Source organism: Lycorma delicatula, chromosome 1, assembly GCF_047948215.1.
Source record: "Lycorma delicatula isolate Av1 chromosome 1, ASM4794821v1, whole genome shotgun sequence".
Taxonomy (NCBI): Eukaryota; Metazoa; Arthropoda; class Insecta; order Hemiptera; family Fulgoridae; genus Lycorma; species Lycorma delicatula.
The window spans coordinates 391045367-391067376 of record NC_134455.1 but is presented as its reverse complement, the minus strand read 5'-3'; the positions used below and the strand labels follow the sequence as shown (position 1 = coordinate 391067376).

Genomic DNA, 22010 nt, shown 5'->3' with positions numbered 1-22010 from the left:
AATCTCAAAAATTTATATGTGAAAGTTAATTATTAAACACGGCTCGTTCTCTTAAATAAATTCATTTCTAAATGTAATAATCAATGAATCATAATCTTAATAACTATCACATGAAAATAAACAAGAACAAAACAAAAGTAATGAAATGTAGTAGAAATAACAAAGATGGACCACTTAATGTGAAAATAGGAGGAGAAAAGATTATGGAGGTAGAAGAATTTTGTTATTTGGGAAGTAGAATTACTAAAGATGGACGAAGCAGGAGCGATATAAAACGCCGAATAGCACAAGCAAAACGAGCCTTCAGTAAGAAATATAATTTGTTTACATCAAAAATTAATTTAAATGTCAGGTAAAGATTTTTGAAAGTGTATGTTTGGAGTGTCGCTTTATATGGAAGAGAAATTTGGATATAAACTTGGACTCATAATTAGTATCACTCATTTTTGTAACGCACAACAAAAACTCGTTTCACAAAAAGTTTGTTTACGTCTCACATGACAACAATAGATTAAAAATATAATACCTAATATAAAGCAGGTGTTCATATAACCATAAGTTTACTAGTAATTTTACAGTTTGCCACTTTGGCTGCCAAAAAAATCTAGTCTCATTACTTTATTTACAGACCTCGTATATATAAAATTATATGAAATTCAACATCTACTGGCGCTTCTCTTTATCACTAACTTTGGTCGTGTTGCTGTCATGCTCCCCAATAAGCTCTACAACACAAAAAAATGGCGTCAATTGCAAATCATAAAAAGGGAAGGGTTTAAGGACAATAGCTTATTTATAGCTTTATTTAATAAATAATACTAATATTTCAAAACGAACCAAAATCAAATGGATAAAACATTTAGAAATGCGCAGTAATATTATTGTCATTCATACACAAAACGGATGCAAGATATAATTCTATCTCCATGATACTTTCACTTTTTCTCATCAAAGTTAATGAACTAAAATTCTGTAAGAAATTCATTTAACAAACATGCTACGCACAGTGGATCGACATGCATGTTTGAAGGATGTAATAAGACGGGAAATTGGAACAAGCTGTTTTCTATTATGACCTGAATCTCTTACTGAAAAAAACTGATTCCTTATTTGAAATACGCACGCACAAAAAACCATCAAAAAATCTGCATATTTCATCTGTTTTAATTTAATTTTACGAAATAAACATTTCATTACTTTCCCTCACTATTTTAATCTAAATTTCATATCTATTAACTGATAATATTCAGCTTTACTGAATGAAACAAAAGCATTTAATGCATTATTTCAAATGTAAAGATTTAAATTTGTACAAACGGTTTATATCTGAGGTACAAACAGGAGAGCTAATTAAAAATGTTTTAGAGAATATTAATGTTCATTTTACAGCTAGTCTCTACGGTAAACAAATAGAAAGCGTTGCAGTAGATAAAATCTACATTTCGATGGGCAAACTGAAAATTATGATGGGTACACAGCAGTATATTTATCTCATTGAAAAATACCACGGGAAACCGCTTCACTCCTCACTATCCCTAGTAAACTCTGGAAAAAGCTATGCTATTTTGCGAAGGAACTAGTGCCTCATGGCATTCGATAACGTAGACTGGAATAAAATGTTCAGCATTTTAAAAAAATTAGGGTTCAATACAGAGATAGAAGAACATTTGCTAACATGTACAGGAACCAAACAGCAACAGTAATAATCGAAGAACATAAGAAAGAAGCCTTAATAAGAAAGGGAACCCGACAAGGATATTCCCTATCTCCGTTACTTTTTAATCTTTACATGGAACTAGCAGTTAATGATGTTAAAGAACCATTTAGATTCGGAGTAACAGTACAAGGTGAAAAGATAAAGATGCTACGATTTGCCGATGATATAGTAATTCTAGCCGAGAGTAAAAAGGATTTAGAAGAAACAACGAAAGGCATAGATGAAGTCCTACGCAAGAACTATCGCATGAAAATAAACAAGAAGAAAACAAAAGTAATGAAATGTAGTAGAAATAACAAAGATGGACCACTGAATGTGAAAATAGGAGGAGAAAAGATTACGGAGGTAGAAGAATTTTGTTATTTGGGAAGTAGAATTACTAAAGATGGACGAAGCAGGAGCGATATAAAATGCCGAATAGCACAAGCGAAACGAGCCTTCAGTAAGAAATATAATTTGTTTACATCAAAAATTAATTTAAATGTCAGGAAAAGATTTTTGAAAGTGTATGTTTGGAGCGTCGCTTTAGATGGAAGTGAAACTTGGACGATTGGAGTATCTCAGAAGAAAAGGTTAGAAGCTTTTGAAATGCAGTGCTATAGGAGAATGTTAAAAATAAGACGGGTGGATAAAGTGACAAATGAAGAGGTATTGGGGCAAATAGATGAAGAAAGAAGCGTTTGGAAAAATATAGTTAAAAGAAGAGACAGACTTATAAGCCATTGATCTATTGATCAATCAATGTTGAACATTGTTACAGGAAAAGATTTTTGAAAGTGTATGTTTGGAGCGTCGCTTTAGATGGAAGTGAAACTTGGACGATTGGAGTATCTCAGAAGAAAAGATTAGAAGCTTTTGAAATGCAGTGCTATAGGAGAATGTTAAAAATAAGACGGGTGGATAAAGTGACAAATGAAGAGGTATTGGGGCAAATAGATGAAGAAAGAAGCGTTTGGAAAAATATAGTTAAAAGAAGAGACAGACTTATAAGCCATTGATCTATTGATCAATCAATGTTGAACATTGTTACCACATAAAAGAGTCTTATCTAAAAGAAAATACAAATAACTTACTAGTTATACTTTGAAACATAAAGTTAAACTTCACCTAATTTGTTGAAGAAGGGTAATCCCGTAACAAATCCCCTCCATATCCTTATTTATTACGATAATCATTGAAAATTGCTCCAATTTTGACGATTCAAATGGAGCAACTTTGATTGCTCCAAAGGTTGGAGCATTCAAAAGTTACAAAGAGTTATAAAAATACGAATGAGGTGTTTTTTTAAAGCCTTTCATAATAATATTTTAATCATACATATACTTTTTATTTTTTATTAAGCTAAAAAAATGATATAGAAAACATGAAACCAATTAAAAAAAAACACTTATAAAAAATCACTAAAAGTTTAAAATTAGATAACTATTTTGATTTTCAAGCAATCATCAAGAAATATTGAGGAATGAACAATTAAAAAATTAAAATAAATGAATGAAAATTATAATAATAAACAAATAAATTACAAATTTTATAGTGAAAAATAATTTTAACTCCAAATTTAACCAGTTGTTATCTGTAATCCAAAATCACCTTTTCAGTGTGCTCTTTTATTTTTATGATAATGTTAATGGACATACACCAACAAATATACATACAGAATATTGTAACCAAGCATTTAGTAGCTTTAAACTTAAGAATTCTCAAAATGTTAAGGAATACAAGTTGCTTCCAACAAGAAAAGTAATTTTTTCACTGTTTTACTGTACTTTTTCCACTCTTTCATAAAGGGTGTCTAGGGTAAAGGTATCCAAAGGTAATGGTCTATATTTAGAAAATCAGTTGTTCTAATCTCTTAAATGTAGGCTCAATCAACAGGAAATATCTCCAAAATTTGTTCTGCATACTCTTGAGGTCAGTAGAATAAGCATGTGCAAGCAAGTCGACTCGCAATGCAACTGTAGTCAGACAAGATGTGGACCTCACAACAGAAGGTTCAGTGCATACTTTAGTTAGTGAAGTTTCAATCAATGCAAATAAATTTGGGTGTAGGATGACCAATATTCCATTCAGTTCTATACGCCATTGAACACGCATAACTGATTGAAACTTTGTTAACCAAAGCATGCATTGAACTAAAGCTGTGAGGTCCACATCTCGACTGACTACAATTGCATTGTGAGTCAGCTTGCCTGCACTTGTGAATTCTACTGACCTTAAGAGTATACAGAACAAATCTTGGAGATATTTCCTGTCGACTGAGCCTACATTTAAGAGATTACGATGACTGGTTTTCAATAGGCCATTACTTTTGGTTTGGATACCTTTACTCCAGACTAACTGTAAGGAAAGTAAATTGGTGGTAACAAAGCAAGTTTCACCTGAAACATAAAGTAAATGTGTTGTAAAACAATGGAAATTCTTGCATTGATTATAAGAAATAAAATGCATCTAAATCCATAATAGTCCTACAATTTTAAGTTTTATCTAGTTCTATTTAGTTAGAATTGTTAAATGTACAAACCATAAGAGGAAAAAATATATAAACAAAGTAACTGATGTTGTAGGCTATAGAAAATGCTTGAAACTCAAAGGAATAGAGGAATAACCAGTCAAATAATTGATGATAAAAAACATTTTTTTAATTTTTGAGTACCGAACTTCTCAATATTCAGTTAAAAAAAGCAGTGTTCAGAAGCTAGCGTTTATACCACTTAGATAATCTCTTCAATCATACTACTTATATTTTGGAAATCAAATAATTCTGATTGTAAGATAAATAAAATAAGTGTGATAATCAATAAACTAATGAACGTGAGAGAAATACTACCCAAATTTCTAATATGGAGCTGAATTTTCTAATTGATATTTTTTCCTGTAAACTTATTCCCTTCCTAAGTTCACAGAAAAGTTCTGCTAGTTTATTGAAAAAAAATTCTCATTCTAATTAATAAATTACATTTGACATTATCAATTACATTTTACTTTATCAATGTACAATACCAAAAATTAAAATTTTTTCAAGCTACATGTAAAACTACCTGTTATGTTTCCTTAGCAAATCCAGATTAGCTTAAAGTGTAGCAAATTATAATGAAAGTTTTAATCATACATATGAAAGGTAATTTCTATTTATTTAGAACACTGAAAAATATAAATAAAAAAATTCAAACTGAAAAACTAAAAACAAAATTTATAGAGCACTTATTTTTAGGGAGGAACTTCTACCGCCAATGAAATGTTTAAAAACTTTTAAACCGTATTATAACTAATTTTAAAAATTTAATTTCAATGGGCTGAAAAAGTAAAAACTTATAAAGCAGATTTTTGGGGTGAAAGTGTTTTTTAAAGTTAAAAAAATTCTTTTTTAGTATTATTTCCAAAGGTATTCTTTTTTGAAAAGTTGAAAAACAAGCACAAAAAAGTCATTAATTTCAATCATTGAGATACAAACTACACACAATTTCATAATTTCTCATTAAACAATTCTTGACACATAAAGCCTAGCAGAAACCAATAACATACAAATGTGTGTACCATAATTATGATAATTTAATATTTTTTGAGTCAAAGTAGTTCAAAATGTAGAGAAATACCAAAATCATAGCAGACCATCTATATGTACAATATAATCTACATTATATTGCTAAGAGAAAAGGTGAATCTACAAGAAACAATCTTAGAAATCCTAGTTTTAATACATAAATTTACCTAATATATGAATTTACTTTAATGCTTGGTCCACATTTTATACTTTTTTGTGTAAAATTCTTAAATTAAAAAAGCAGATACTGCCTTTTTGCTTAGTTCTATATTGGTCATAAACTAAAATAAAAAAGCAGGATGAAATACTGCTTAGCATCATCCTAACAAAGGATAAACCATATTATATAACGTATATAGTCCCAAAAATAGTTTGTTTGAAAACCCAGTATTATAAATGTGTTTTGCTAAGCATTATTATTTAAAAATTATGATCTTATACAGCAACAAATACATGAAAAAAAATAATTTCTTGTCTTAAAAATATATTTATTATTTAAAATACAAGATAGGATAATAAAAAAAAATGACCAATGAGATTTATGAATATTTACTTTCATGAACATATTTATTATTTAGAAATTTTTTTAAACAAAATCGTACAAATCATTAGAAATTAAAATAAATTGCATATCATTTTAAATATATATAAAGAAATAGACTCTAAACAGTATATTTTCAGAGGAGGGTGCTAAAATATTATAACATACATATGTAACAGTTTGCAATGCCAAAGTTATGCCATGCTCTACCAGTTTATCAGAACTGTAATTATAAGAAATAATTTTTTTGAATATACAATAAAATAAAAAGGTGGAGGAATTACTAAATTGATTGGGATATTTCATAGAAAAATACTTGGTATACTCTTATAACAAATTTTTTTTTTTACAATTTTATGGAATGTACTAACCGCTTTAGTGACAAAATTGGATTTCAAAAGACTGATGTACAAATGTGTACACATAAGGTTGTGAAATTATAAGAAAAAATGTTGCTTAATGAAGCTTACTCTTATAAAGTATTGTAAATATTGTATTATAAAGTATGAAAAAAGTTATGAACATCTGCTAAATTTTTACAACAAAATAATCAACTTTAAGGGTCAGTAAAAAGGTTAAAAATCTTTAGTACTGTTGGTAAAAAAAAAATCATTAAAATTATGAACTTGTAAGGCAGAAGAATATGTCTTACAATCCTGCCTAAGGCAGAAGAGGAACAAGAATCTAGTGCTGAAAAAAGAGGCAAAGCTTGGAAGAATGAGAATGGAGAGTTGAAGAACACAGCTAAATACTCAATGGTCAAATAGAGACCATATAAGACTATTGATAAGGATACTGATTTTAATGCTGTTCATTTACCTATATACTCTGGAGAACAGACAATCTATTTGTACTCTACCTGTGTTGAAAGAGAACAGTACCTGTTGAATTATCAAACAAGACATATGGAATGTCACCGAACAATGATTGAATCAAAGTCAATGGAAGATTTGATTTTCCTTTACGAGGTTAACAAGAGTTGAAATAATGGTACAGAAATGAGTAGATAGGAGGAGGAGCAGAAAAATTAATTAGTTTGTTAGAGAAAATAGCAAACCTAACATAAGTTAGTGAAAAACCAATGTTACTGATACAACAATTTTTTGATACAAGTGATACCGACATAATTTTAAATGAGAAAAATGACACTGATGGACTGGTGGAAAATTTGACATTAACTATCCAATTGTGTTCACTATTTAATTGATTGCAAAGATTGTTTCTATTTGAAAGATGTTTAAAAATAAAAATGTAAATCATAAAATTGTATTATTTCATCAAATTTTATAATTATACTGAAAGTATTATATAAGTAAAATGTAAATGTGACTGTGAAAATGCTCATCTAGAACAAAACTAAAATTTAGTTTTCCCATATTTTTGAAGAATGATTTCTATTTTTTTCCAAATGTACAGTGGGGTCAAAGTGTAAAAGGTTGGTTAAAATTAAAAGTTAGTTTGTTTACTGGAAACTTGATATCAGAGTTTTTGGAGTTGCTGATTGCAAATCTGAAGTCAAAAAAATGAAATTCAAAATGACTGGCAGAAAATTATATGAATTTCATTGAAAATCAGTGTCCCCCTGAATACTATTCAGTAACCCCTAAATAGTGAATTTTAAGTAAATCGGATGATTTTCAGAAATACTGATCTGCCATATTGGTTCTGCCATTTTGTTTTTCACCACTCCAATATCAAATTTATAAGCAGCAACCTCGAAAACCCTCAAGTAGCAGTTTTCATCCAAATTGGAGAACGTTAAATCCCATCTTGTGGTTACTTTTGATTTCAAATTGGGTGGAAAATCAATTGCAAGATTTCATGTACACTAACATACAAACATACATGCTTATAAACAAACAAACAAATGAGTGAAGTTAAATAAAACCATGTAAAATACAAACATTTTTCATAATAATGTTACTTTTGTGTATTTTTATTGTAATTACCATATAAAAGAAAATTAAGTCAAACATTTTTAAATGTATTAAACTGAAATATTCATATTTTTTATCATACACACTTGAAACAAAAAACACTTTAAAAAACTTTAAAGCAGCTTTAAGCAGCTGATTTTTTTTCTTAATCAAATAAAAATGAAAACTATAAATTACAGAAGATTTCCTTTATGAACTCTGAAGCAGGTATACAAGATTCCCCTCTTCTGATCCCTTTCTTTTTCTGTTTAGCCTCCAGAACCACCAGTATTACTTCAAAGGATGAGTGAGGATTATATGTATGAATGTAAATGAAGTGTAGTCTTGTACAGTCTCAGGTCGACAATTCCTGAGATGTGTGGTTAATTGAAACCCAACCACCAAAGAACACCGGTATCCATAAAATAGTATTTAAATCCGTATAAAAGTAACTGCCTTTACTAGGATTTGAACCTTAGCACTCTTAACTTTGAAATCAGCTGATTTGGAATGACGAGTTTCACCACTAGACCAACCCAATGGGTTCTTCTTCCGATCCCAGTTTACAGCAATTCAACTATTCTTCTACCTAACCCAATTATCTGAATCTTTGACATGCTACTTCATTTTTCAACTTTTGACCAGTTTTTTGGATTTGGTCTCAGTGTGAGGTGGTGTAGCAATTTAACTAAATTTTTACACTAACTTATTTTTATACTATATACAAAATTGTTTGACAGGCAAACTTTCCTAGAAGTAGCTTTGATTTTCAGGGAGAACATCCTTTAGCACTGAAATAATCTATCCAGTTTGTTTCTACCAAATCCAGTTGCTGATGCTAGTCAAGAAGGCAAGCATCAGGTTCAGATGGTCAAGTATCAGTTATCAGGTATATTATATTCTCCATGATAATATTCAACTTACAAAACTTCTAATTTTCTATTCTAAACCGCAATAAATTTACTCAAGAGAAATGAGTAATCAAATTATGATGCTAATACCATACATGTGTAAAGAACTAGACTACCTGATCAACTCATAATGAGAAAGCAGTATCTGGATTGACATTTTAAACAATATTAAGCAAGAAAGAAATGTGTGCTAGGCAAGAAAGTAGTATCTACTAAGCAAATTCTGCTCTATCTCTCTTCCTTCAAACATGTAGATACTGCTTTCTTGTAACATTAGAACTTATTCTGGATAGACATTTCTCCTTTGTTTTTCATTAATGGTTGTGTGCAATCATTTTAGTTACACAAATGGATTCCTTACGGTCAAAAACATGGGAATACACACAACTCAAAATCTACAATTTTATAGATACTGCCTACATACTAAAAAGATAATTTCACAAAATTCTGAAAAAAAAATTATGAACATACAATGGTAAATTAACAAATTAAACAAAACATGTAGGCCATAAAATATTTTTATTTCACATGAATATGAAATTAAATATACATTAGTAACAAAAAGTATATTTACTACAGTGAACAAAACATTCTCAATTAGAATCTATCATTCAGTTATTTGTTAATACAAATAATTAACAAAATGAATAACAAAAATTTCTTTGCATCAACACAGTAAGTTTATTTTGTTACTGTATAAATATATGCAATTTGTGTAATTCATGATCTAAGCTGAGTACATAAAAAATTAATTCTAATACTTTTCTCAAAACAATTGAGTACTAACTCTAAAGCCAAAATTATATCTCAGAACTGTCAGTAGATTGGAAGTAAATAAAATTAATTTGAAAAACATTTTAACATATAAGCTCACACAGATTTAAATACATACATATACACATTTTTTTTGTATTAAATTAGCTGTATTTTATGTATGTATATTTTATGGTAGGATCTTCAGTTTTTAAACATTTTTCAAAATGATGTTTTTATTGTTACAAAAATAGATTTCAACGCAAGCATGATTATCAGTTGCAATTAAAAAAAAAATTATAATATTTTATTGTAAACAACTGGTTATATTTATTAATAAAAATTTACGAGGTGTGTGAGAAAAGTAATGATATTGGTAACACTGTGTGCGAACTGGCAACGCTGTGTCTACCGGTCTGTGCTAGACCGGTTTGTTCATCCTTCCCACATGCTCAGTACGAGTTTCAACTCCGTTCAGCCAACACATTATTTTTGACAGCATCATCACTGAAGTTGTGTTTTTGTTGTGTTATGAAAATGGAGCATCGGAATTTAGAGCAATGTTGTGCAATCAAGTTTTGTGTTAAACTTGGGGAATCCGCAAGTGTGATCTTTGAAAAGTTGAAACAGGCCAATGGGGAACATTGCTTATCAAGAGCACAAGTTTTCCGCTGGCACAAATCATTTCTGGAAGGCCTAGAACATGTTGAAGATCAACCTCACTCAGGGAGATCTTCAACTTTCAAAATCTGACGAAAACGTTGAGCGTGTGAGGGTCTTGTGAGATCAGACCATCGTTTAACAATAAGGATGATGAGTGAACAGTTAAATTTAAACACTTTCACCATACATCAAATTTTGAGAGACGATTTGGACATGTGGAGGGTTTGTGCAAAATTGGTGCCGAAAAACCTCACAACGGAACAGAAGGGCAATCGAAGAAACATGTGCATTGATCTTCTTGAGAGGATTGACAATGACCAAGAATTCTTTAATTCTTTATACATGGTACTGTGCATAAAGAATTTGTTCCTCCAGGACAAAGGTGTCCTTGAAAGGCTAAGGAAAATAGTGATTCGCGTGAGACCAGACATTGCAGACATGTGGATGCTTCATCATGAAAATGTCCCGTGTCACACGGCCATTTCCATCAGGGAATTTTTGACCTCAAAACACATTCCTACGGTTCTTCAACCCCCCCCCCCCCCTATTCACCTGATTTGAGTCCTTGTGACTTTTTCCTTTTCCCAAAATTTAAACATGTCTTAAAAGGACGTCATTTTGGAACTCTGGAGAACATTCAAAATACTGTGACGGACAAGTTAAAAGCCCTACCAGTTGAAGCCTTCCAGTGCTGCTACCAGGAGTGGGAACAACGACTCCGCTGATGTATAGCAGCCCAAGGGAACTACTTTGAAGGGGATAATATGTTGTTTGAAAAAAAATAAAAACTACGGTAAGTAAAAAGTCAGTCTCATTACTTTTCTCACACACCTCACAAACATATTATAATTAGAGTAAGGTGGCATAAAAATAACATTTTCTGAAGCATAGTATTTAAACCTTACCCAATGGGAGGTGTAGTTGAATTCTGAGATTTCTGTTTAGATTCTTTAGCAACAATCACGAGGTAACTTCTGAACCACTGAAGCATAATTTTTTCACCATCAATAGCATAACATGGTCCAAGACCATCAGTTGTATAACAGTAAATTGCCTGAATAAAAAAAAATCATTACAATCTTATAAAATATAAGTATTATAAGTTATTTCACATAATACTAAAACCTTCTGGATCAGACTATAAAAGGTGAACTGTAATTGTAACAATAACAAAATTATACTTGTAAAATTGGAATAATTATTCTAATTTTACATTACACAATTGTATTTATCTGAAGTGAAGAAAATATGAACAGAAAATAGAATTACTTTCAAGATAGTGGTTCCCTTTATTGTTCACTATTTTTTTTATTTTTTACCATTAACTTCGATATAATCTTGGAAGTAGATCTTTCTTTAGCAGTACTCAATGAAAAACTATAAAAACATAACCTACAAAAAGGATTTGATTGAAATAAGTGTAATGTTAGTAAAACAAAAACATTATAGCAACTGAATATGGTATTATACCAATTTGAAAATTAACCCAGTTTTGAAACTTGTATTTATTTTGTGCTAAAATTCATATTAGACTGATGCTGTTTTCAATTTCCTTCTGTCAGTGTGCTAATCTTTTAACCTCAACATAATTATTATATCCTTTGTCATCACTATCTTTTATAAAATCTAATCTTTATCTCTGACACATTTAACCTTTTATAAGAGTCCAACTCTTCACAGAATTATGCAAAAACCTTTTTTCTTCTTCTATTCATCTTAAGACCTCTTCGTTACATACTTCATTAACTCATCTAATATTTTATGTCCTCTTACATAACACTTCAAAAACCTCTGCTCTATTCCTTTCCGATTTCCTTACTTTCCACGTTTCACTATCATCAAGTACTATTCTTCATAAAAAATACTTTTAAGACAATTAATTTAATTCTTTGATCTAAATTAAATAAGTCTAATTTTTTTCACACTGTACATCTACAAAATGCTGTAAGGTTGAAAAGAAACTGTGACAGTGGCAAGTCTACGTCACCACTTTAACAAAGGCCCTAAAGCCACAATCTGTGTTATTGCAGTTTCAATGAAGGAGCAGATAAGAATTAAAATTTCACTCTCTTGTGATTGCAGCACTCTCTTGTGCAGCAGTCCCCTGCTTGCAGAAAAATCACAATTGTTAAATTACCCAGTAATAAGCCTGAGAATACAAATGGTTTTAACAGTATAAGGCAATGGAAATGAAAATGGACTATGAATTTTGGCTAACAAGGCTATGGAATAAACTACAAGTTTTAAATGAAATAACAAAGTTTGTTGTGGATGTTTTAACTGAGGCTAAAAAGAAAATTTGTAGCTGTTAAATGTGGATATTGTTTACACACTTCTATAATGGTTGGACAAAAGTGAAAGGGCTTTGTAAGGTATAAATACATGTTAATGAAGGAAACTGTTAATGAACATCTTAAGGGTATCTATCAAAGTCACAGGATACTTTATGGTAATAATTGGTTTATATGCTTGAAATAATGTGAAATAAAAAAGTGAAAGAGGATTCTGAAGTGGCATTGTGTAATATTTTCAATTAAGTCCCTAGCAAGCAGGAGATGATATTAGTGGGAGATTTTAACGTTGGAGTAGGGATGGAAAATGAATGGATAGGTATGAAGAAGCTATAAGGAATGATAATGGAGAATGATTAATTGTTGTTTCAGAAAATTAATATTTTGAAAATAAACTCGTTCTTTGTCCATAAGGATAGTCATTAAATTTATATGGCACTAGCTGACCCTACAGTGCTTCACCATTGGTAGATTTGAGTATGTATATATATATGAGATGCGACAATAAAGTAATGAGACTGATGTGAAAAAAATGTTGCTTACCATTTTAGTCATGTTTAGTGTTGTCTCCTTCAAAGTAGTTCCCCTCTGATTGCACACACTTATTCCAGCGCTTCTGCCATTGATGGTAACATTTCTGGAACTCATCTTCTGTAATATCCTCCAAGACCCTCGCCACAGCTTTTTGGACATCTTGTGTTGTTTGAAAATGGTGTCCCTTGACCGCCATTTTGACTCTTGGAAATAGAAAAAAGTCGCACGGAGCGATATCTGGTGAATAAGGTGGCTGGGGTAGTACTCAAATTTGTTTTGAGGTTAAAATTGCTGTACTGACAGAGCAGTATGGGATGGCGCATTATTGTGATGCAGAATCCAATTAAAAGCAATGTTGGCACGGACATGAACAACTCGTTTACGAAGTCAAATTTCTTTGTAGAAATATTGGTTAACTGTTTGTCCAGGAGGCACCCACTCTTTATGAACAATTCCCTTGGAATCGAAGAAGCACACAAGCATGCATTTCACTTTTGATTTTGACATGCGAGCTTTTTTTGGTCTGGGTGATCCCTTTGAGCACCATCGCGAACTTTGGCGTTTTGTCTCTGGATCGTATTGAAAAAACCAACCTTCATCAAAAGTGATAACACGGCTCAACAAATCTGGATTGATTTCCGTTTGCTCTAACAGACCGGCTGCCACATTTTTCCGTGTTTCTCGCTGTTGTTGTGTGAGATTTTTGGGGACCATTTTTGCACAAATCTTTCTCATACCAAGATCTTCAGTTAATATTAGACGAGCCGTTTCTCGATTGATGTTGAGTTCTTCTGTAATCATTTTCACAGATAATCTTCGATCAGATCGTACGGTTTCACAAACCCTGGTCAAGTTGACATCTGTCCGTGAGGTTGATGGTCGTCCACTGCGGTCTTCATCTTCAACATTCGTTCTGCCTTCACTAAAAATTTTATGCCACCAAAAAACTTGAGCTCTTGACATAACCTCCTCTCCAAAAGCCTTCTGAAGCTTACCGTGAGTTGTCGTCACGTTTTCACCTAATTTAACACAAAAAGAAATGGCATACCGTTGCGCAATATTTTGCGGTTTCATTTCTGTGACGAGAGACACAAACATGTGTTCACTTATTACAGCACAACTCACGACTGATCAGTCGCATCAATGTGCCGCTTGGACTAGAAGTAGCTTATAGACCAAGGTCAAAGATGGTGTGCCTACGCAAGCTGCAGGGTTGCCACATTTTGCAAAGAAAAATCAGTCTCATTACTTTATTGTCGCACCTCGTATATATTAAATGAACACAAATGAAAGTCTGATAAAACATTAAAAAACTGAACATTACGGAACATCACAAAATTTATCCTTCCCTTTTTTGCAAAAATATTTCTTTTCATGTAACTAATATATACTCTGAATATGAGCCAAATAGGACCATAAATACAATATTTCAAAATATCTTAACCCCAGTGCCACCTAGCGGGTCCAAGCTAACTCACAACTTACCAAAGTTTCATCATAATTGGATGAATGGTATAGAAAAGCATACAGGACAAACAAACAAACATTCATATTATAATAATATTTTATGAATATTTATATTCATAAATGAATTCATTTATATTCCTTATAAGATAAGGAAAGCAGGGTTTAAAGTCAATAACAAATTACCTAATTGTTAAACAAACCTGAAGAATGGTTGTACAGTATAGTATAAGCATAGTGTGTAGTATAGTACCCTGGTTTTTATAAATTTTTCTATTCACTACATACACTTAGATCGGATATTTTGATGTAAGTGCCCTATGAATAATGTAGTAGATTCACAATGCTTCAGGGGCTCTGCTTTGAATAAAAGCCTGCAATCCTCTGTAATAGCTGGACATAGAACAAGCACCATTAGTTCAGACACATAACACAACAAAAGGACTTAGTCCATCCAGTCTGTTTTCAGATATAAAAGCTTGTAGAATCTCAAACACATCTTGAGCCTTCGAACTAACAATGTTACTTTTACAGAAGAAAAGCATTGTAGAAGTTTTCTGCAATGTTACTGCCATCAAATAGATGGCGAATCAACTGACTATAATTATTAACATCTGAGACCTCATTCAGCTACAAGCCAAATTCCTTCCCTTTTAATTTTTTAATTAACTGCCCATTGAGGTCTTCTACCATGAGTTGTATTCTGTAGCTGATGGTGTTATTAGACAAAGGCATTTTTGAAAGTAGTTTCCTAGCAAACTCACCAATCATAATGTTCACCATATCTATAGCAGCTGGTAGAATGAAATTATATGTGGCTTCTAATATTCTGCGATTTTACTTGCTACCTTGTAAGATGCTAGCAAAGCATTGGTTAGTGTTGATACTTGCTTACAAAAACTACCCTTTTATTGATTTAACTCATTTAGCTTCTTGCTAAGGTAGTCTTTAATTTACTTTAATTTACTAATTATGCTGGGATGAATGGATTCTTCTCCTCTATGAATCATGAGACCTTGCTGTTGGTGAGGGGGCTTGAGTGCTCAGTGATACAGAATACCTGAACCAAAGGTGCAACCATATCGGAGAGGTATCTCTTGAGAGCCAGACTAAGGAATGATTCCTGAAAGAGGGCAGCAGCTCTTTCAGTAGTTGTTAGGTGCATGAGTCAGGACGACTTAAACGGCCGTATCAACATCACTCAGTCCTCTGAGTACTGCGTAGCTGAAAGCAATGGAAAACTAGAGCTGCTTTTTTTCCAAGAAAATGTGGCTCTCTGCATTTTCATATAGCAATGATGGAGGTGCCTTCCTTGGTAAAATATTCTGGAGGTAAACTAGTCCCTCGTTCGGATCTCCGAGTGGGGACTACCTAAGGGTCACCAAAAAATTAAAAAATAACATTCTACGAGTCAGAGCGTGGAATGTTAGAAGTATAAAAAAGGTTGGTAGGCTAGAAAATTTAAAAAGGGAAATAGATAGGATAAATGTGGATGTAGTAGGAATTAGTGAGGTTCGGTGGGAAGAGGAAGGCGACTTTTAGTCAGGTGATTTTAGAATAATTAACTCAGCTTCAAATAATGGGCAGGCAGGAGTAGGTTTCATAATGAACAAGAAGATAAGGAAGAGAGTAGAGTATTTCAAAACGCATAGCGATAGAATCATTGTAAATAAGGATAAAATCAAAACCTAAACCGACAACGATTGTTAACATCTATATGACTTCAAGCACCCATGATGATGATGAGGTAGGTGTGTATACGAAGTAACTGATGAAGCAATTAAACACATAAAAGGAGATGAAAATTTAATAATAGTTGGAGATTGGAATGCAAGCATTGGAAAAGGTCAGAAAGGAAATATAGTGGGTGAATATGGACTGGGCAAAAGGAATGAAATAGGGGACCGACTTATAGAGTTTTGCACGGAGTATAATTTAGTAATTGCCAACACCCAGTTTAAAAATCATAATAGAAGAATATACACTTGGAAAAAAATAGGCGATACTTCAAGGTATAATGACAGAAAAGGTCCTGGGATAGACAGGATACCTGCAGAATTACTACGCAGTGCAAGTGAGGAAGCAATAGATATACAAACTGGTGTGTAAAATTTACAAAAAAGGAGAAGTTCCGTCATACTTCAAAAAGAGTGTTATTATCATGATACCAAAGAAAGCAGGAACTGGAAAGAGAAATGAACATTGGTAAAATAGACAGAACATACAGGAAAGTTAGGGAAAATTTTGGGGTACATAAATTAAAATCCAATAATGTATTAAATAAAGATGATACACCGATTTATAATATGAAAGGTAAAGTCGATAGGTGGGTGGAATATATTGCAGAGTTATACGGAGGAAATAAATTAGAAAATGGTGTTATAGAGGAAGAAGAGGATGTTGAAGAGGATGAAATGGGACAAACAATACTGAGATCTGAATTTAAGAGAGCATTAAAAGATTTGAATGGCAGAAAGGTTCCTGGAATAGACGGAATACCTGTAGAATTACTGCGCAGTGCAGGTGAAGAAGCGATTGATAGATTATACAAACTGGTGTGTAATATTTATGAAAAAGGGGAAGTTCCGTCAGACTTCAAAAAAAGTGTTATAGTCATGATTCCAAAGAAAGCAGGAGCAGATAAATGTGAAGAATACAGAACAATTAGTTTAACTAGTCATGCATCAAAAATCTTAACTAGAATTCTATACAGAAGAATTGAGAGGAAAGTTGAAAAAGTGTTAGGAGAAGACCAATTTGGTTTCAGGAAAAGTATAGGGACAAGGGAAGCAATTTTAGTCCTTAGATTAATAGTAGAAGGAAGATTAAAGAAAAACAAACCAACATACTTGGCATTTATAGATCTAGAAAAGGCATTCGATAACGTAGACTGGAATAAAATGTTCAGCATTTTAAAAAAATTAGGGTTCAATACAGAGATAGAAGAACAATTGCTAACATTTACAGGAACCAAACAGCATCAGTAATAATTGAAGAACATAAGTAAGAAGCCATAATAAGAAAGGGAGTTCGATAAGGATGTTCCCTATCCCTGTTACTTTATAATCTTTACATGGAACTAGCAGTTAATGATGTTAAAGAACAATTTAGACTCGGAGTAACATTACAAAGTAAGAAGATAAAAATGCTACGATTGGCTGATGATACAGTAATTCTAGCTGGGCGTAAAAAGGATTTAGAAGAAACAATGAATGGCATGGATGAAGTCCTACGCAAGAACTAGCGCATGAAAATAAACAAGAACAAAACAAAAGTAATGAAATCTAGTAGAAATAACAAAGATGGACCACTGAATGTGAAAATAGGAGGAGAAAAGATTATGGAGGTAGAAGAATTTTGTTATTTGTGAAGTAGAATTACTAAAGATGGACGAAGTAGGAGCGATATAAAAAGCCAAATAGCACAGCCAAAACAAGCCTTCAGTCAGAAATATAATTTGTTTACATCAAAAATTAATTTAAATGTCAGGAAAAGATTTTTGAAAGTATATGTTTGGAGTGTCGCTTATATAACTTAGACGATCAGATTATCTGAGGATAAAAGATTAGAAGCTTTTGAAATGTGATGCTATAGGAGAATGTTAAAAATCAGATGGGTGGATAAAGTGACAAATGAAGAGGTGTGCGGCAAATAGATGAAGAAAGAAGCATTTGGAAAAATATAGTTAAAAGAAGAGACAGACTTATAGGCCACATACTAAGGCATCCTGGAATAGTCGCTTTAATATTGGAAGGACAGGTAGAAGGAATAATTGTGTAGGCAGGCCACGTTTGGAATATGTAAAACAAATTGTTAGGGATGTAGGATGTAGAGGGTATACTGAAATGAAACAACTAGCACTAGAGAGGGAATCTTGGAGAGATGCATCAAACCAGTCAAATGACTGAAGACAAAAAAAAAGAAAGAATGGATTCTAAATGGTGTTTCAATTTAATTGATGCTTGCATTCAGATGCCAAAATTTTCATACACAAAACATGTAGTGACCTCTTTTTGCCAGTGATTACATTTGAAATAAAGCCACAATCCAAATTGCTGTCATCATATTTTTGATTTTACGCTTCACACTCTTGTCACTGGTTGATGATCTGCTCCCTTCATTTTCATTCTCACACTGCTTATTGCAGTTTAATAAAAACAAATTCATTTTTAAAAATGCATTAGAAAAAATATTTCAAAAACTTCACTTGACTTTACCACAATATTCAACTGATACAAACTCCAAAAACTAATTTAAAATTAAAACAAACCAACATTTATTTATATATGAACAAAAAGCACCTGAAAATTAAAGAAACCTACTAAAACAATCAAGGGACTACTATCGTATCATCTAGTAATCACTTACAGTTTGCTTTTGCAAACAATAACTAAGTGGTTTGTGTCAGCTTGGCTAGATGTTGCGTACAATTGAAAATAGAAATAAAATAAGGAAAATTGTATAATATTTCATGGTGCTCCTGTAAGGAAGTTGCAGCTTCTGGGAGTCAAGGCACACACTTTAGGAACAACTGCTGTAAGCTAATGCCTACCATATACCATAACTGAACAGTTCAGTCAAGCAACAAATTTCCAAAATAACTCTTTAGGGATGGCTTCCACTGTTCATTGAAAACTGTTATATTCCATTGTTATTCTCATTATTTATGCAAGATTTTGAAACTTTAGTTGCACTTTCACTTTTTTTTACATGCATGCGTTCTACTTCCTCTTGTTGTCTTCATACTATCACATTCCAGTCTCTCATTACTATCAAACTGTCAACTCCTTCTATACATTCAAAATAAATCTAATAAGAAGTAACAAAGATTTCAGTGTAGCAATCTTTTTTCAAATAATCTGATACCTGTAAGTATTGCAAATTAACTTAAAATAATTAGTGGAAGTTCAAAATGTACATAAAAATAAAAACTATCTGGATCTTTCAAGGAAACACTGAACTAGACAGTTTTGAAAATTAACATTCATCTAATAAATGGTTACAATTTTTTTTAATTAGTAAATTTTTTTAATATTAAGTGTGTACATTACATTTTTTCTCAAATTTTTTATTAAAAATAGTACTGGACATTATTTTAACAGTATTATAATTCTTCCAGGATTTACTAAGATGATTTTAAAAAAAAATTATACTTAAATTATAAAAACACTTAGTATTTTAAGAAGTGAGTATCATACAAAACACATTTTTAAAAAAGAACCACAATGGTACACTTAGTGAATGAAACTGAATCTTAACTAAGTAAATTATTAATTCTTAACAGCTAATATAACTGAACATTAAAACTTTAATCTAAACTGGCAAAACAAGACTAACCAAATTTTAAGTACATGTAAGATATTGATGAAGGAATACATTATTTCTGCAGATTCATTAACAGACAAACAAAATGTAAGAAAAAGTCCAGAAGTAAAATCAGTTTCTTTCAAATGAGGATACAGAAATGAAATACATTATTACCCATGGCAGGAAAGATAATGTCTTTTGTATCAACAAGCAACAAGCAACTAGCAATCACATCAAACCTTAAAATTAAAACTTAATTTTAGAAATATAGGCAATAACAAGAGGCAAAATATGTAATCTCCAGCATTATATTTTTGTGATAGATACCTACAATGTCATACATAATTTATGGGTTTTATTAAGGTATTGTGGTTATAAGTTTAATAAAAATATTTCAATAACTACTAACATACAAGTCTAATTAAAAAAATATAAATCTGCTTATCCTTCATTGGCATGCTGAATGGAAAAACTTTACTTTTATCTACATATATAATGTACAAATAATATTCAATTTAATATGACTTACATCATTTCTACATATCATGAAATGACTATCTTTCACAGAATCCATTAAAACTGAACAATGAGGTGAACAACCAACGCTATCAAGAATTGTCTACAAAAAAAAAAAAGTAAATTAAATTCACATTACATTTATAGTAATTACATCAATAAAATTAAAAAATTTGCAATTTTAGAATTGACAAAATGGCATCACTGTTACAAATACAATTCAATTTTTTACACTAAGCTTATAGTACACAAAGTTTTATAAGGAGATCTAACAGAAAGTTTCATTGTTTATTTAAATACACTAATTTTGTTTATGCAAGCTAAGTTAGAAACAAACAATTTCTGAAATCATTTATAAAAATTTTACTTAATATTTAAAACTAGATGATTGTTATTATTTTGATTGTTAAACATAAACAATCATAATTAGAAGACTGTTAGATATTACACGTGTGTGTGTTTATATATATATATATATATATATATATATATATTTATTAAAAAATAAATAATAATAATAATAATGAGGGTCTATCAATAATTAAAGATACAAATTTTGTTTTGGAGCTAGAATGATTTATTCTATTAATGTTACTTTTTTTCAGCTTCATAATCTCAGCAACATTGATACATTTATCCTGTCTCTGAATCAGCTTACTTATGCCTACTCCAAAGAAATCTTTGCTTTGATGTTGGAACCAATTCAGCACATTTTCTTTACGTTATCATTGTTATTAAACTTCTTACTATATAATGCCTCCTTGAGTGGACAAAACAAATAGAAATCTGATGGAGCTGAGTCAGAACTGTATGGAAAGTGAGGTAATACTTCGCAATGCAATTTGTTTAAGTAACTCAGCCACTGAGGCCAGAGGTTATTGTGAAGCAAAATAATACCTTTGCATCGAGATCCAAGGGAGTTTCAATTCCAGTGCTTGAAACTTACATGAACACTTTCATCCAAAAAGACTAACAGATTACAATTACATTGAGACTACAGATTGTTTACAATGAGTGTTCATGTGAGTTTCAAACACAGGATTGAAACTTCAATTGAATGTCCAGTATGTGGTCGTCATTCATTGAAGTTAGACTGTCTTTAAACTTTTCTTCTCACCTATAAACATTTCTGAGATTCATACAACTTTGTCCATAACATTTGGTTATAAGAGAACAAATGCTAACTGAACAAAAGCTGGAGAACAAAAGCAAAAACTGGATCATTGCTTGCTGTTCAAATAATTTGCAAACAGGTCTTGCAATTGTAAAATGATATTTTTTAAGGCTATAAATAAACTAATTTTACTCAATCAGCTTATCAAACGTCATCACAGGGTTACCAGCTTATTGTTCTGAAAGTGTCATAATCTTCTTATTAACTGTTTTGCCTCCTTAGTTACTTGTGTCTTTAATTTTTGAATCACACTCTTAATAATGAAAAATATTAATTACACTGTGTAAAATGATAAAAATTATTTTTATTTCTTACTGTTATTCTAAAAATACTATTAAAATTTTCATTTCATTAGAGGGCTTTCATTTTATCACAGTCAGAAATAGTAAAATGAATTTATTTTGTCAAACAGTTACAGTTATGAAACACGCTGTAGTGAGAAGACTGACTCTCATGGGATATACATATGTCTAAGAGGAATGTGCTGACAATGTACAAGAGTTCAACAGTTGCATACATAGATTAGAGTCAGTTCATGATGAGAAGCAAGCAGATTTGAAATTTTACACAATTGGCTAGTAATAAATTCATCTCTTTTTTGACTACTACTCACAGTTTTGAAATCCCTGTTTATTAATCACTTAATATTTTTTTATTATTTCTTGTTCTTTCGTCTATTTAT

At 31.3% G+C, this 22010-nt stretch overlaps 1 protein-coding gene across 1 annotated transcript in view; it reads right to left on the bottom strand.

The window, feature by feature from the left end:
- LOC142317997 (vacuolar protein sorting-associated protein 11 homolog) overlaps positions 1-21783 on the bottom strand; it is a 49412-nt gene extending 27629 nt beyond the window's left edge. Inside the window, exons 1-3 of the mRNA XM_075354530.1 lie at positions 21778-21783; positions 20168-20257; positions 10948-11096 (exon numbers count right to left, since the gene is read on the bottom strand). Of these exons, the coding sequence (XP_075210645.1) occupies positions 10948-11096; positions 20168-20257; positions 21778-21783 (245 nt within the window). The remainder of the gene's footprint in view (positions 1-10947; positions 11097-20167; positions 20258-21777) is intronic.
- Between the last annotated feature and the right edge of the window lie 227 nt (positions 21784-22010).